A 13937-nucleotide genomic window follows, 5' to 3' on the forward strand; every position below is an offset into this window, starting at 1 on the left:
CAGGGCCATGGTAAAGTGAGCCAAAAACCTTCCCTTGGCCTCCGCGCCTTCAAAGCAGCCTCAGAGCACGTTGTGGGAGGTTTCTGCGTTGCTTCTTTGAAAAGCTGTTTGAGGTCAGGCTGACTCAGGGCTTCCCAAAAGGCAACAACTCGCATTGTCTGGGCGCGGGGCGAGAGCCGCCACTAAGCGCCGCCCGGCCCGCTGGGGCCGGCTCCGGGGCCGGGGGGAGGTAGGTGCTCTCCACACACGCAGAGCCAGACTTAAATCAGTTATCCCAAAATTCAACTGCAAACCACAGCCCTCGGCGTGCCAGCAGCCTTGTCCCCGGTGGGCGGGCGTTCTGGGAACCTGCGGGCGCTCCCGGGAAGCGAGGAGGGGACGGGGACGCGCCTGTGGCTGCCCACGCACTGCAGCAGCTTCTCGGCTTTGCTTGGCAGGTATTGCCTGCACCTCCCACGGCCGTGCAAGGCCGGAGGTGGCCATCTGTGGTGTGCAAGGAGCCCCCCCCGCAGCACCAAGGGTCAGCCAGGCGCCCCTCTGGGCCAGCTGGGGGAGAAACGGGTCAGAAAGTGGCTGCCTGGCCCAGGGAAGTCCTGCGTTCACATCACTGGGGAGCTGGTTTCTGCACCTCCTCCACAGGATGTGCTGCGTGCTGCGGTGCTGAGCCCTCTGCCCCGGGTCGGCTCCCCCCTGCCCACCCACCGGCCCCCAGGGAAGGAAGCAGCAGCTCCGAGGGGCAGAGGCAGGGTGCTGGGAGGGATACGAGGCAGCTCCAGGCTGTTTCAAAGACGGTGCCGCTGATCCCTGTGTGATAAAGAGCTGCAGCCCCCATGGCTGGGGATGCTTCAGAGGGAGATGTTTGCCCAAGCCCTGACCCTCCTGCTCCTCCATCACCTGCTCCTCCATGAAAAAAAATCCAGGAGCCAGCATGCAATGGGTGCTGAGCTCCCTGCACATGCACTGCGTGGCAGCACCTGTCTCAAGCCCCTTCCTTGCTCCGTCCTCACTGCACCCCCTGCTGCACGCGTGGCCTTGCTGCTGGAGCCCAGCGAGCCAGGAGGAGGGGGCAGTCCCGGAGCCACACAGCACGGCCCGAGCCTGGGTCTGGGCCCAGCAGCTTCCCCCAGCAGGTCCCAAAGAGCCATCTGCATGGAGCACTACCGAAACGTTTATTGAGAGCAGTGCGGGGCAGCCGGGTACACGAGGGACCTCCGCAGCCGACCACGCACTGGAGGAGCTTCCTTCCATCCATGCATCTATCCATCCGTCCATCCACAGGTGCATGCCTCAAAACATCTGCTCTGAGGCACGGGCTGAGCGTGGATGTTTCCTTTGGGGACACAGTGCAGCGTGGCCCCAGGCCAGGTAGGCTACACCATCCCCGGGTCCTCAGCAGGTTAGATGAAGAAATCCTGCACCAGTTACTGAGCCAGCAGCTGGGAGATGCCACAACTGGAAGGGGGGCTGCTTTCCTTCATGCTCCACCTCGGGCTTTGGCTTCTGTCGCCGCAGCTACCTGGGACCACGGGCCTGCCCCTCGCTCTGCCGAAATCCTTTTCAGGCAGTGGGGACCCGAGAACGGCTGTACGCAGTTCCAGGAGTGCTTGCACAGACCATTTCCACAGCATAGAAAAATAAATATATGGGCTTTTATCTGACGGGGAGGAACTTCATTTAAAAGGCGCTTCCTAAGCCTATCTGCACATGTGGGAGCGACCACCGCTCCCCCCAGCAGATGCCATAGCTGCGCCTGGGGGCTCCCTGCTCAGCTGTCCCCGCAGCGTGCAGAGGAAGGGGCTCCCTTGCCACAGGCACCCTGCGGCTTTCCTGCTCCTGCTTTGCATCCACATCCTCCTCCGCGTGGGTGGGCAGCAGCCCCTCGGCCACCGGCCATGCCCCTGTCCTGCTGGTGAGCATTTACGTGGCACCGCAGTGCGGACACTTCTATTTTTACAGGACAGGAGCCGCAGGTGCCGGGCAAGGTGGCTCGGAGCTGGCACATCCAGCACCGGCAGCACCAGGCAGAGCCACCGCCGGCCACCTCCAGCCACCTCCCTTGCCCCAGCCAGGGCAGGGGCACTCTGGAGGTGCCGCGTTTTCAGTCTGGGCAGTGGCAGGTCCCCAGCAGCGAGGGCAGTCCGGAGATGTGGGGGCACACAGCTGCTGGCATGTCTCGCCCTGGCGGCAGCAAAGTGAGGGGGCCGGTGCCAGCCAGCGCAGCCGTGCAGGTTCCAGCCCGGCCTTAGTCGTTCTCGCTCTGCAAGGGAGAGAGCACGGGGTCAGATGCCAGGGCCAGGCTGGACCCATCCCTTCTCTATACACACAGCCCTGCCAGGTGGCCTCACCTCCATTTTGCTGTATATCCAGCTGAGGAGCTTTGTCACACGTGTGTAGACCCCAGGCTTGTTCCTCTGGCCGCATCCCGTACCCCAGCTCGTCACCCCGGCCACGTACCAGCGGCCGTTGTCCTCGCAGACCAGGGGCCCTCCGCTGTCACCCTGTCAGAGGGGGACAGAAAGGTGAGGAAAAGCAGGCACCTCTGCCCTGTGTCACCTGGCGGGGACCCTGTGCCCACAGCTCACCTGGCACGCATCCTTCCCCCCCTGCAGGTACCCAGCGCACATCATCCGTGGGGTCAGGTAGCCCTCGTACACCTTGTCGCTGTTGCAGATCTTGTAGTCAATGAGCTTCACCTCGGCCTCCCGCAGCTTCGGGGAGGTGTTTTCTGCAAGGCAGAGGAGCCGTGGGGCAGGGCGAGCCTCGTCCCCCCGCTGCCCCCAGTCCCCTCAGGGAGCAAGCTGCCATTTCTCGCAGATGTGTGCAGCCAGGAGGGCACCTGCTGTGCACCAGCCCTGCAGGGAACGGCCCTCAAACCACAGCAGAAACGTGCTTGCTCCTCGCATGTGCTGGGGTGCACAGGACCGCTCTGTGGCCCAGCCAGCATCCTCCCTCACCTTCGTTCTCCCTGGTCTTCCCGAAGCCAGTGATGAAGCAGGACCTGCCTGTCTGGAATCGCTGGCCGTGCATGGGGAGACAGGCCGGGCGCACCTGAGCTGGAGGGAGGCGTGATGAAAACCAGGCGAGGAGAGAGGGGTGAGTCAGCCGGGAGCAAAATAACAGCCGTAGTCACCAGCCCTGCAGCTAGGGAGGAGCGTGGGGTGCAGGAAATGCTCCCCTCCGCACTGACCCCGGCAGGGTCCCCGCCTGCCCCCGGTCGTGCAGCCCACACGGGGCACCACGAGTGGCACAGCAGAGCCCCAGGGGCCCCCGGCTCCCTCTGCCCCCAGCCCAGCACCCCCTGCCCAGGCCAGCCCCAGGGCAGAGCAGTCAGAGAGCCTCACCTGAGAGCGTCAGCGGCCGGGAGAGCTTCATGAGAGCGATGTCGTAGTCATCGTGGTCGTCGCTGTAGTTGGAGTTGATGATGACCTGGGAGACGGGGATGCCCTCTGTGTGCTGCTTGAGGTCCGAGACCCCCCCGTACACCTTCCAGTCGTCCAGGATCTTCATGCTGTTCCTGGGGGGGGGTGTGTGGAAATCAGCAGGGGGTGAGATGTGAGGGGTACGGGGCTGTGCCCAGCACCAGCACCAGGGCTGCCAGCACCCAGCAGCACTCACATGAAGAAGCAGTGCGCTGCCGTGAGCACCCACTGCGCGCCGATGATGGTGCCGCCGCAGATGTGGATGGGCCCGTACTGCACGCTGACCTGCCAGGGCCACTTGCTCACCGAGGTTTCCTTCCCTCCGATGATCCGGCCCAAAATCCTCTGCCCGCAGGCTGGAGGGGAGAGCGAAGGGCTCAGAGAGGGGACGAGCCCCGGGGGATGCACGCCACAGGTCCCCCCCAGCGGTGCTTGGTGGCCCAGCAGACAACGTGGGAGTGCAATCCTCATCCTTTTGCATTACCCCAAAATTTTCTTGGAAAATGCCCCGTTTGCCCAACCCATTGCAAAGACAGCAGGGAAACGCTCCCCCACGCGTTTGTTCGGCCTTGCCTGCCCTTGTCGGTGCGCCTGGCCGGCCAGCCCGCTTACTTGTGCATCGCAGGGAGACGTACTTTCCTGTGAGACACTGGGAGCTGCGGGAGAGAAGAGGGGGACGCGGCCTCAGCCCCAGCCCCAGCGCAGCCCTGCAGCACCGGGGCAGGGCAGGGGCTGCCCACTACCTGTTGAGGCTCTGCTGGATGGTGTCGCGCTCGTTCGTCACCGTGAGGCTCTTGCCGGCGACGTGCAGGGGGATGTATTCTGTCTGCGATGCGCTGGGAGGAGAGAGGAGAGAGGCGGTGAGACAACAGCGCTGGACAAAGCCCTCCTGGGTGAAACCACGAGGCTGGGGCGAAGAGCAGAGCATGCAGCGGGGGGGGAGGAATTACTTCTGAAAGCCCAGCTGCCGGCACGTCTTTCTGGAGAAGGACTCGTTCCAGGCGCTGCTGCACACCGGCAGCCACTGGCTCTCGGTGCTGGAGTAGACGTGGAGCAGGGACTGGTCGGCCCCAAACCGCACTGCGGGGACGGAGCAGGGGGGTCAGCGGTGCCCGGTGCCGAGGGGCTCCCCCTCCCCGGGGGCAGGGAATTTCACCTCCCCGTCCCCGCTGCCTCACCGCAGCCTAGCTCGTCGCTCCTCTGCGAGCAGTCGACGACGCCGTTGCAGCGCACGGGGCTGTCCTTGCAGCTCTCGGCGGGCTCCTTGTACACGATGCCGGTTTGCGACCGCCAGAACATAACTGCAAGCAGGCGCACGGGTGTGAGGCTGGGACCCACCGCGGGCAAGGTGTGGTGAGCCCACCCAGATGGGGTCCTGGGGTCAGAAACATGCACCGGGCCTTCCAGACACCGAGCAGCATGGGTGCAGGGCTGCTGCTCAAGCCGGGCTCCATTCTCCAGGGCTGGGGAAGGGCTGGCCAGCCCCGAGCATCCCCCAGAGCCCACCCAGCAGTAACTCGGCTGCACGCCTCTCGCCCCACCTCTCCTTGGCTCCTGGGGAGGCTGCGCTCAGCCCGCAGCGAGCAGCACATAAAAAGCAGCGGGGCTGCCCGGGGCCAGCCACTTCCCTGGAAAGCTGCGCTCCCTCCTGTCCGCCAGATGTCAGGAAAACTCAGAAAATGGGAAGCGTGCATCTCCCTGCCAGCCCTCCCAGCCCGCCCTCCAGCGGGATGCAGATCGCCCACAGCCCGGAGCGCGTTGGCTGGGGGCTGCGGGAGCGATCCCTGCCCCGTGCCCTCTCCTCCGAGCTCCTTTCGGCCCCCAGGGTGCCCCCCGGGACCGCACTCACACAGCAGGATGAGGGCGACGAGCAGCACGATGAGGACGGAGACACAGAAGATGAGCGCAAGCCGCCGCTGGCTCATGCAGGGAGCTCTGAACATCGAGGATCCTGGCAGTGGGATGGAGGCCGGGTCGGGGGGAGCCACAGCCTCCCTGGGTCACCCAGACCTTGCTGCCCCCCCCCCCCCCCCCCCCCCGCCCCTCCCCAGCATGTGCCCTGCAGCACCCCTGACACCCCCACGGCATCACCAGCTGGTGGCTGAGGCTCGTGCCAGCAGTGGGCACAGGGATGCATTTTCTGCCCCCCTCCCTCCCCGGGGGACCGGGCAAGGGGCTGCCCCAGGCCAGGGAGGTGCCGGGGGTCACCTCTGGCCATCATCTTACGTGTGCTCTCACAGGTCGTGCAGGGGGCCGGGGCCGGGCCGGAATCTGGGCTGTAGGGCTTGAAGCTAATGCCAAGGACGTTTTCTCGAGGCTGCGGAGGTCGGATGCTGAAGATGCTGCTGGCCGCAGAGGCATGGAGGCTGGGAGGGACGCTGCTGGGCGATGCCGTGGTCTGTGAGCAGAGGACACCGCCGTGGCAGTGACTGTCACCCACTGGGGTGTCCCCACGGCTGCCACCCGCTGCCCAAAACAAAACCAAAGTCCATTCAGAGCTGAGCTCCCCGGCACCACCAACCTTTGCCGCGGGTGGATATTCACCCACAGCAGCGTGGGGAGCACAGAGAGTTACTGAGGAGGTGCCTCTTTCTGTACCCCATCTGGGAAGGCTGAAAAACTCCCTGTCACAGAGCTCAGCCCCCTGTGGAGGCTGCTGGCCAAATTTTCCCGACTGATAGCTTCGATGGGAGCAATCAAGTGGGTGTTTGGCATTGGGGCAGTCACACCGTGGCCCAGTTCCACGGGGCTAGTGCCCCAATTTATGCATCTATCTTTAATTAGCCATTTGAAAAATACACTGCAATTTCCAACTGTTATTTAGTAATAGTTAATAATCGGTGTTTTCCAAGCCCTGAAACGTCCTGCACCCTGGAATGCTGTTCTGCCGTTGTGTCACTCCTGATCTGTGAATTCGCAAAAGAAAATGTATTTGTTTCCTTTCCGCCAGATGTTCTCCTCCAGGAGCTTCCCCAGTTTTGATCAGCTCCATAAGCAGGAGCCTCTCGTTTCCCTTTAGGAACCTGCTGTGCACGCAGCCCACCACAAGCACCGTTTCCTATACCATCGTCCTCTCATTTGTAAAATCCCAGGCACATTTTTGGCCACAAGCCGCGGCTGTGCGCCTTCCAGACGCGCAGAGGACACGGTCAGCTGGAGCAGGGCAGTGACGGGCCGGCCTGTGCGCGGCTCCCTGCAGGCTGCTGCCTGCCTCACCGAGCCGTGACCACTGCTGGCACTGCACTGGTTGAGGGAGGCCAGCTGTAAACAAGAACCAGACAAAATTTAGACCATGTTGTCCCAAAGAAGGGAGGGGACAAAGCAGGTCCGGAGCCTGCATTTGCTGGCAGCAGAGCACAGCCAGCTCGGGGACCCAAGCCCCCAGCCCAGGGGGCCGCTGTGCCCGTCAGGAGATGGGATAAACACACCCCTCCGAGTCTCTCTCTGCTTTCCGGCCCCGTAGATGCTGGAGATCACATTTCCCTCTGACCAGAAAACAATCCCAGCAAGAAGCACCTGGGAGAGGGACAGCGCAGTGATGGCGAAGCTCCGGGTGCCACCGGCACTGCCACTACATCCCCCTTTCCAGCTGGATTTTCCCTGCCCTCACGTTTCCTGCTGGGAGCCCAGGGCCCTAATGAGCACGTCGGGAGCCTGCTCAGGCTCATGCTTTGTAAATACGGCTGTGCCCTTCCTTGCAATGCGGCGCTGTCACTTCCTGGGCATTATCCCCTGAGTCATGCACCCGGCGTGGCCACACGCTGCCCGTGCCGGGTCTGCCACAGCCGCCCCACACTGAAAACCGTGCTGGTGGAGGGGGAAACCCTGAACAGCACTTTTGTGCCCGCTGTGAGCTCTGGCACAGCACCCAGGGCTGCCCAGCAGGAGCACCCAGCCCTGCCGGCACAGACCTCCACCCGCAGGGCTGCGGCACCGCACCGCTAATGCCTCCTGGCTGCCCAGAGCCACCTCCCTGCTCCACATCACCCACCCCACGGCCACAGCACGCCGGGAGGCGCTCAGCCTGCAGCCAAAGCCCGGTGTTCCCCATGCCAGACTTTCACAGCAGCCCCGGGTGCAAGGCAGGGACGCCAGCGCTGCACTGCCGAGGGCTCTCCAGGTGAGCCCTGGGTTGCTTTTCCTGAACCGTCCCTGGTGGGATGCAGGCTGTCGCAGAAAGCGTTGCACCATGAAAAATCCCCGGGCAGCCTTGCACCTGCTGTCAGAAAGCGTGTCCAGCCAGCAGGAAAAGCTGAGCTGCACCAGGTCCTGCACTGCACAAATAAAACAAAGAGCAGGTTCCAGAAACCCTTCCCAGAAAAAGCTTTTCCTACGCATCAATGGGGTTTTTGTAAAAACCCACGGTATCTTTTACGGTGGCGTTTGCGAGCTATTGCCACATATCTGGTATTCTGCACATCTCCTCCCGCAGCAGGTGTAGCGTTGCAGTTATCAGATGAGCAGGATCACGGTGCTGGGAAGGACAAAGCTCACCATCGCACGAAAAACAACCTCACTTCACCAGGGGCCAGCGCTGCTGGGTGCTAACGCATCTCCAGCTCTGGGTCACAAGCATTCCAGATCAGCGTTTACGTCCACTATAGCTCCAATTGCTCTTGTTACTGCTTAGCAGGAAGTGCGTGCCCTTTCTTACATTCGGGTGAACTATTAGCTACTGATTTCCTCAACAGTCTAAAGTCCAAATATTTTTTTTTGAGCTCTATCAGAGAAGCTAACAAAACTTTTATCAGGGCTCCCAGCAACCAGCACAACTGGTTACTGTTGGGTGGCCACTGGCACAGAGGACAAACAGCAGCGGCTTTACAAGGATGATATTTCTGCCAAGGAGCGTGTGCTGCCCCGACGAGCGAGCTGTAGCTGCTGCCCACAAAACCTTTACTCATCCTTTGCTGCCTTTTGAATAAAAGTCAGACTCAGAGCAGAGCCTCTCTCACACGTGCAGCTGTGGTTTGAGCCATTTTTTTCTGACGTCCTCACTGCAAACGTTCCACCGGCTGCAAGAACATTTCACACTGTTGTGGCTTTTAGCCTAAAAGTCAGGCAGAAGAAGGAGAGCCGGTAATTTCCGTGCTTTGGTGCAAGCAGAGGTGGGGGCTCAGGAGTGCCCCGGCAGGGCCGCCTGGGACCCAGCTCTGCCCCTTGCACAGCGAGAGGGAATCGCGCCTGCCCGCACACAACCCACGGCTCAGCCTGCACACACACAGCACCTCGGCCCTTCTCGACTCAGCTCTGCACCAGGGCTCTGAGCAGGGTTGCGGAAAGCACCCAAGCCTCAGGCATGAGCCCTGGGGCCATCCATCCCCTCCGTGGCAGAGCCCAGACCCTGCTCGCTCACCTCCAGCTCCACCTGGGATGGAGCCACCAAACCCACACCAGGCTGCAAATCCCAGGGGAAAGGCGGGCGGGAGGCTCGGCACCCAGGTGTGATGGGGAAGGAAGGGAGGGAAGCGAGAGCAATCAGCTGCAGTTTCGGAGTGGGAGGGAGAGTGGAAGCCAGGCGGCACCGGCAGCGTTGCAACAGGAGCCGAGGCCCAGCAGCATCCTGGAGGAGCATCAGGGTTGAGCAGCCACGCAGAAAAACAAAGCATCAAACCAAGCAGCAAGCAGCCCGGCTTAAATAAGCTGCAGGGAGCTGCCTGAATGGGCGATCATCTTTCCCAGCTGAGCCCTCCTGCCACTTCTCACAACCCCTCCCTGCTGCCCAGACCCCGCCGCCGGCAGGGAATCGCCTTCCACCTGTCAGAGGAGTGCTGATTTTCTGTGCCAGGTCAGCTCGGCGAGGGAACAACGGCGACATTGTCCCTGCACACCTGGGACCAGCCCTCCCGAGCCCGCAGGTGCCTCTGGTCCCCTTGCAGCACCGTGTTTCTGCACAAGGCTCTGTGTTTCTAGCCTGGGAGAACCCAAATCCAAGCTGTGCCCCCCCCGGCTCTCTGGTCACCCCCCAGCTGTGGGAGTCAGGTGCCACAGAGGGGCCATGCACGGGGAAATGAGATCTCGAAGCATGCAAGGGACATTTTGCAAGCGCGGATGACAAGCCGTGCCGATTGAGTCAGCCCAATTGGGCCAGGGACAGGTCGCCTTATGCCAGTGTGCGGAGCCCTTCAGAAAATGTTGCAGGGGGTGAGTAATCACTGCTCACCCCATTCCACAGACGGGCAAACTGAGGCACGGGCAGGCCAAGTGACTCTCCTGCAGTTACAGAGCCGAGGGTGGTACCCAGGGCTCCCGATGGCCCCTTTAATCCACGCCACAAATCCCAGGTTTCCCAGGGATGCCCAGAACTGGGCAATTTTCCCCATGTGCAGGCATCCACATCCCAGCCTCACCAAGAAACGATGTGGCTGCCTGCTTTTGGTGCCGCTGTCAGACAGAATCGCGCAGCAAAACGGTGCTGGAGGCGGGCAAGCCTGAGCTCGGGGCCTCGGCAAAAGGACAGGGCTGCAGGCTGCCCGGCACGGCGACGAGCCCAGGATGCGGCCGCGGCCGCTCCCCATGCTCCAGGCTGCCTCTGAGGCACCCGGTGCCGGGGGGCAGGAGCAGGGTGACCTCTCCTGCCGGCGCTGCCTCCCCTCCAGCCCCATCCCTGAGGCTCTGCACGCTCTGGCCGGCGCTGGCGCAGCCGCAGCACCCGGTGCACTAATTGCCCAGCGCCGCGCCTGGGCGGGCTGAGCCCCGTGCCGGCCGGGGATGTTTTCCCCATGACGGGATGCTCGTTTCACCCCGGCGAGGCCCTGCAGCCGAAACCGAGCTGACCCTGAGCGACCCAACCTGTAAAGAGTGCGGGGAAAACTGCCAGGAGAGTGGGTCAGGGAGGGCAGCCGGGGCCACCTGCGTGCTGCCACCAAAATGCTGGGGGCTCAGGAGAGTGTGGGCCCCGCAGGTGTCCCTGGCAGCGGGTCCGGCTCACCAGGCTGCCACCAGCCGGCCCCCATCCTCCACAAGTCACCCGAGGCACAGATCCCTCCTGGCTGGAATAGCAGCGGGGCTGAGGGTCCCTGACACCCCCTCCAACAGCACAGGGCTTGTGCTAGGGATGCTGTCAGCAGTCCTCCTCCTCCTCCTCCTCCTCCTCCCTCAGTGCACCCGAGCCCCCGTGGGCAGCTCTTTGCACTCCTTCCCCCACCAGCATCCACTGCCCATGGAGCAGGGGACAGGAACCAGCCCCAAAACACCCGAAGCAAAGAGGTCAGGCCCCAGAGCAACCCGCAGTGCCCCAGCCGGCCCCAGGGCAAGGGGAGCTGCCCGTGCCTTACCGGCGAGGTTTTCCCTTCCATGGGCCGCTGCGGGGCTGGGCTGGGGTCAGAGCTGCGGCACAGCCATCCTTCGGTGCGCAGCGCGGCGCCAAGTCAGGTGCGCAGGGACGGGGCAGGATCTGTTTGGCGAGCGGGCTCGTACGTCAGTGCCAGCGCCAGGAGGGAAACCAGTCGGACCTGCCGCCCGGCTCCACCGCTGCCTCTTTCCCAACTGCTCCAGGCACGGCGTGCAAAACAGCTGCCTCTGCTCCCCAAGAGGAACCGGCCTCGGCCACAGGCCAGGGTGCTGGTGAGGGCTGGCCCCGGGGGAGTGCAGACGCCCACCGGGCACCCCAGGCACCGAGCTCTGCCGCCAGCTCCTTGCTGCTCTCCCGGCTGCTGCCTGCCCCATCCTCCCTCCCCGTGCATCCACACCTCTCCTGCCCTGGCTGAGTGCTGCGAGCTCCGGCTGGGGACAGGAGGGGATGCACAGCCCCAGCAAAAAACCCACTCCTGCGTCCCAGTGACCAGGCAGTCAGAATGCCATGTTGCAAGGGCCATGAGATGCCATCTTGTTTCTCTCAAGGCTTTTTCACTCATCTGCTGGTGGAGCGATGCGCTCAAATTGTGCATGGAAAAAGCAACGGTCTTCGGTTTCCTCTGTGGGTGCAGGCTTGGAGGTGCTTTGGTTTACCCAGAACTCACATTTGGGGTAAACAGGAACACAAAATCTGGATGGAAGGGAAGAAGACCCAGCAGAGCGGGGTGATCCCTGACGTCCAGGTGGGGCCGGGCTGAGGGAGCAGCACCAAGGCCAGCTGCACACTGGCCTCGGTACGGGATGCAGGAGCCCAGGGGCCAGGCCCATGTCCCTCAGTGCCATGCCCCCGGCTGCCCCCAGCCCCAGCTGCCCCAGCACTGGGCACAGAGGGGATCAAGGAGGCTGTGGGGAGCCTGTAACTGGATCCCTGATGCTCGGAGCTGCTCTGTGGTCTCAGCTCCTCACTGCACAGCAGGGAGGAACGATGCTGTCCTTCCTGGTGGTGCTGCAGGTGTTTTACATGCCCCATGCTGCTCTCAGCCCCGGCCGGGGTGCGCAGCCTTGGCTGGAAGAGGTCAGTGAGAGAAAAGCCAGCACTCTCTTTTCCAGGCACGTTTCTCCCAGCATTATTCATAGCATAAATCCCTTATTCATCTGGCTCCCCACCCACACATGCTCTTAGGAAGTGCAGCAAACAAGCAGGGCCACCCAAGCTCGGAGGATGCCAAGTTAAAGAGCCCCCTTGATTTCATAACCCTCGAGGTGGGGTTGGGACCCGCTGCCCCTCCACCCTGCACAGGACTCCCTGCCTGATCCCCCCTGACCGTGCAGGACTGATGGCATTTTGCCTGCTTTTTGCAGCCTCCCCATGCCTTCAAGTGCTCTGCCCTGCTGGGGTGTGAAGCCCAAGGCAGCAGGGCCCTGGCAGGAGAGATGCTTCCCCGTGGAAGCTGAGCTGGCCCCGGTGCCCTTGCACCAGACACCTCCTCTTCTGAATAGTGGCTCAGAAATGAGCTCTGTGGCAGCTCCGGGAATGATGCCTTGCTGCTTTTTCTACAAAGTCACCTACAGAAAGCAAGTTACAGAGAAATGTGCACCTGGGCTTGACCCCGGCAACCTTGTTTTAAATGCCATGCTCATGCTCAGCACCCTCCTGCTGAAATCCTCGCACCTTCTTGCTGGTATGAGCCCTGCTGCAGCCTCCTTGCCCCAGCCAGCACTTTGAACTGTTAATAATGTACCAGGAGAGCCTGTGGCTGCTCCGCTCCCTGCTCCAACTTCGAGGCCTGAGGGAACTGGGAAGGTAAGGGGACAATGCTGCTCTCCCCATGGCAGTGCTGTGCCGGCACAGGACCAGCCCAGCACAGGTGGGCTTGGTGCTCACAGACCCCGCAGAGTGGTGCTGAGCATGCTGGCAGTGGAGCTGGGCAGGAGCAGGGCACCTGCAGCTCCCGGTCCCTGCCAGGAACCTCGCTGCCTCTCCCGGCAGGTTCAGGAGAAAGCCCTGCAGTGCTGCTCTGACTCAGGTGATTTCCAGGTTATTAAAAACACTGCTAATTCTACGCAAAGCTTAGTCAATTATTTTGAAGATAAAAAGGAAACTCGGCAGCGTTCTCGAGCGCTGGTTAGACCCACAAACTCAAAACCTCTCCGCCCCTCACTGAAAACAGGGGCTGCTCTTTTCTTTTCGCACTCTGGTTTTATCACGGTGCTCCGGTGGTCAGCAGCCCCCGGGGCGAGTGCAGAGCTCGGCTGTGGTTTTCTCAAGGTGCCTTGAGCCGGGGTGGGGGGAGCAGCACCAGCACAGTGTGCTGCTGCAGGTCAGGATGCCTGGGACGTCAAGAGCATTCAGTAGGGGAGAGGAAAGCAGCAGCAGGATGAGCATCCCCAGCAGCATTCACGAGCATCGGCCGGGGCCATGCTGCTCACCGTGTCAGAGCGAGCCTTCAGCAGGGCCGCCACTTCTCCTCAGCCTGTTTCATTTTCCCCTAAATCATCAGCCATTTCTCCTCTCAGGACTGGCCCCACTGCCTCTTTTCCACCAGGCTCCCTCCTTCCTCATTTTTGGTCCCGCTGCTTTTGTTTTTCATTCCTTCGCATGAAACATAAGCTGTGGCTTGCGTGGGACGGGCTGCACTTCATCTTGGGACTTCGAAATTCTGTCTCTGCCAGATTTGACTCAGGAGCTGGTCGCGGGGTCACAGGGCATCAGCTGCTCTCCAGAGGAGAACAAAGTGGAGCTGGGTGAAGAGAGAGAGAGCAAAGCATAGCCTGGCCGGGCTGTGTGCTCCTGGAAGCCCTTGGGCTTCTCAGCAAAGATGAGTCAGGGTCGTGCTGCGCTCAGAGGCAGGGCAGAAAGCAGAAGGCTCCTGCTCAGGCATTTCAGATGGCTCTGAGGAGCCAGCCCCACTGTGACAAAGGCCCCGCGCTGCAGGGCAGCCGCTGCTCTGAACCTTTCTGTGGTGTCCACAGCGCTCTCAGTTTCTCTTGCTCTGTTTCTGTCTGTCCTTTCCACTTATCCCCCAGTGGGAAATTCCTCTCCACAAGACAGATCACTCCTCGTCACATGAGGGCCCCTGGGTTCGCACAGGCCCCAGGAAAGCCGTCAGGCTCTCATAACTCACACCGCCAGAAGGCAAAGCAGAGGGCTTTTGGCAAAGCAGCCGGCTCAGCTCCTGACCCCTGAGGGTCACCAGCCGGCAGGACACAACCTCGGGGCCC

General features: G+C 62.1%; 1 protein-coding gene across 3 annotated transcripts; it reads right to left on the reverse strand.

The window, feature by feature from the left end:
• Positions 1–1150: 1150 nt before the first annotated feature.
• On the reverse strand, positions 1151–11952 carry TMPRSS13 (transmembrane serine protease 13). Of its 3 annotated transcripts, none has more exons than XM_040534235.1 (13): positions 10697–11952; positions 5646–5817; positions 5269–5370; positions 4598–4720; positions 4370–4499; positions 4163–4255; positions 4032–4075; positions 3616–3775; positions 3342–3514; positions 2955–3053; positions 2583–2725; positions 2346–2498; positions 1151–2257 (listed from the first exon to the last, which is right to left on the reverse strand). In XM_040534235.1, exons 1-13 carry the CDS (start codon positions 10715–10717, stop codon positions 2243–2245), a joined length of 1428 nt encoding a protein of 475 aa, XP_040390169.1. In that variant the 5' UTR covers positions 10718–11952; the 3' UTR covers positions 1151–2242. The 3 variants fall into 3 exon arrangements, with proteins under 3 accessions (XP_040390169.1, XP_040390168.1, XP_040390170.1); XM_040534234.1 differs by lacking the exon at positions 10697–11952 and adding an exon at positions 8776–9061; XM_040534236.1 differs by lacking the exon at positions 10697–11952 and adding an exon at positions 5941–6153 and having other exon boundaries at positions 5658–5817.
• Between the last annotated feature and the right edge of the window lie 1985 nt (positions 11953–13937).

This window comes from Cygnus olor, chromosome 22 (genome assembly GCF_009769625.2).
Source record: "Cygnus olor isolate bCygOlo1 chromosome 22, bCygOlo1.pri.v2, whole genome shotgun sequence".
Lineage (NCBI taxonomy): Eukaryota > Metazoa > Chordata > Aves > Anseriformes > Anatidae > Cygnus > Cygnus olor.

Coding starts and splice junctions, on each gene's coding strand:
- TMPRSS13 (XM_040534234.1), bottom strand. CDS start 8,994: ATGCTCCTCCAGGATGCTGCTGGGCCTCGGCTCCTGTTGCAACGCTGC. Junction 3,515..3,615: donor GCAGCGCACTGCTTCTTCAT/GTGAGTGCTGCT, acceptor ACCCCCCCCCAG/GAACAGCATGAAGATCCTGG. Junction 2,726..2,954: donor GAAGACCAGGGAGAACGAAG/GTGAGGGAGGAT, acceptor TCTGCCTTGCAG/AAAACACCTCCCCGAAGCTG.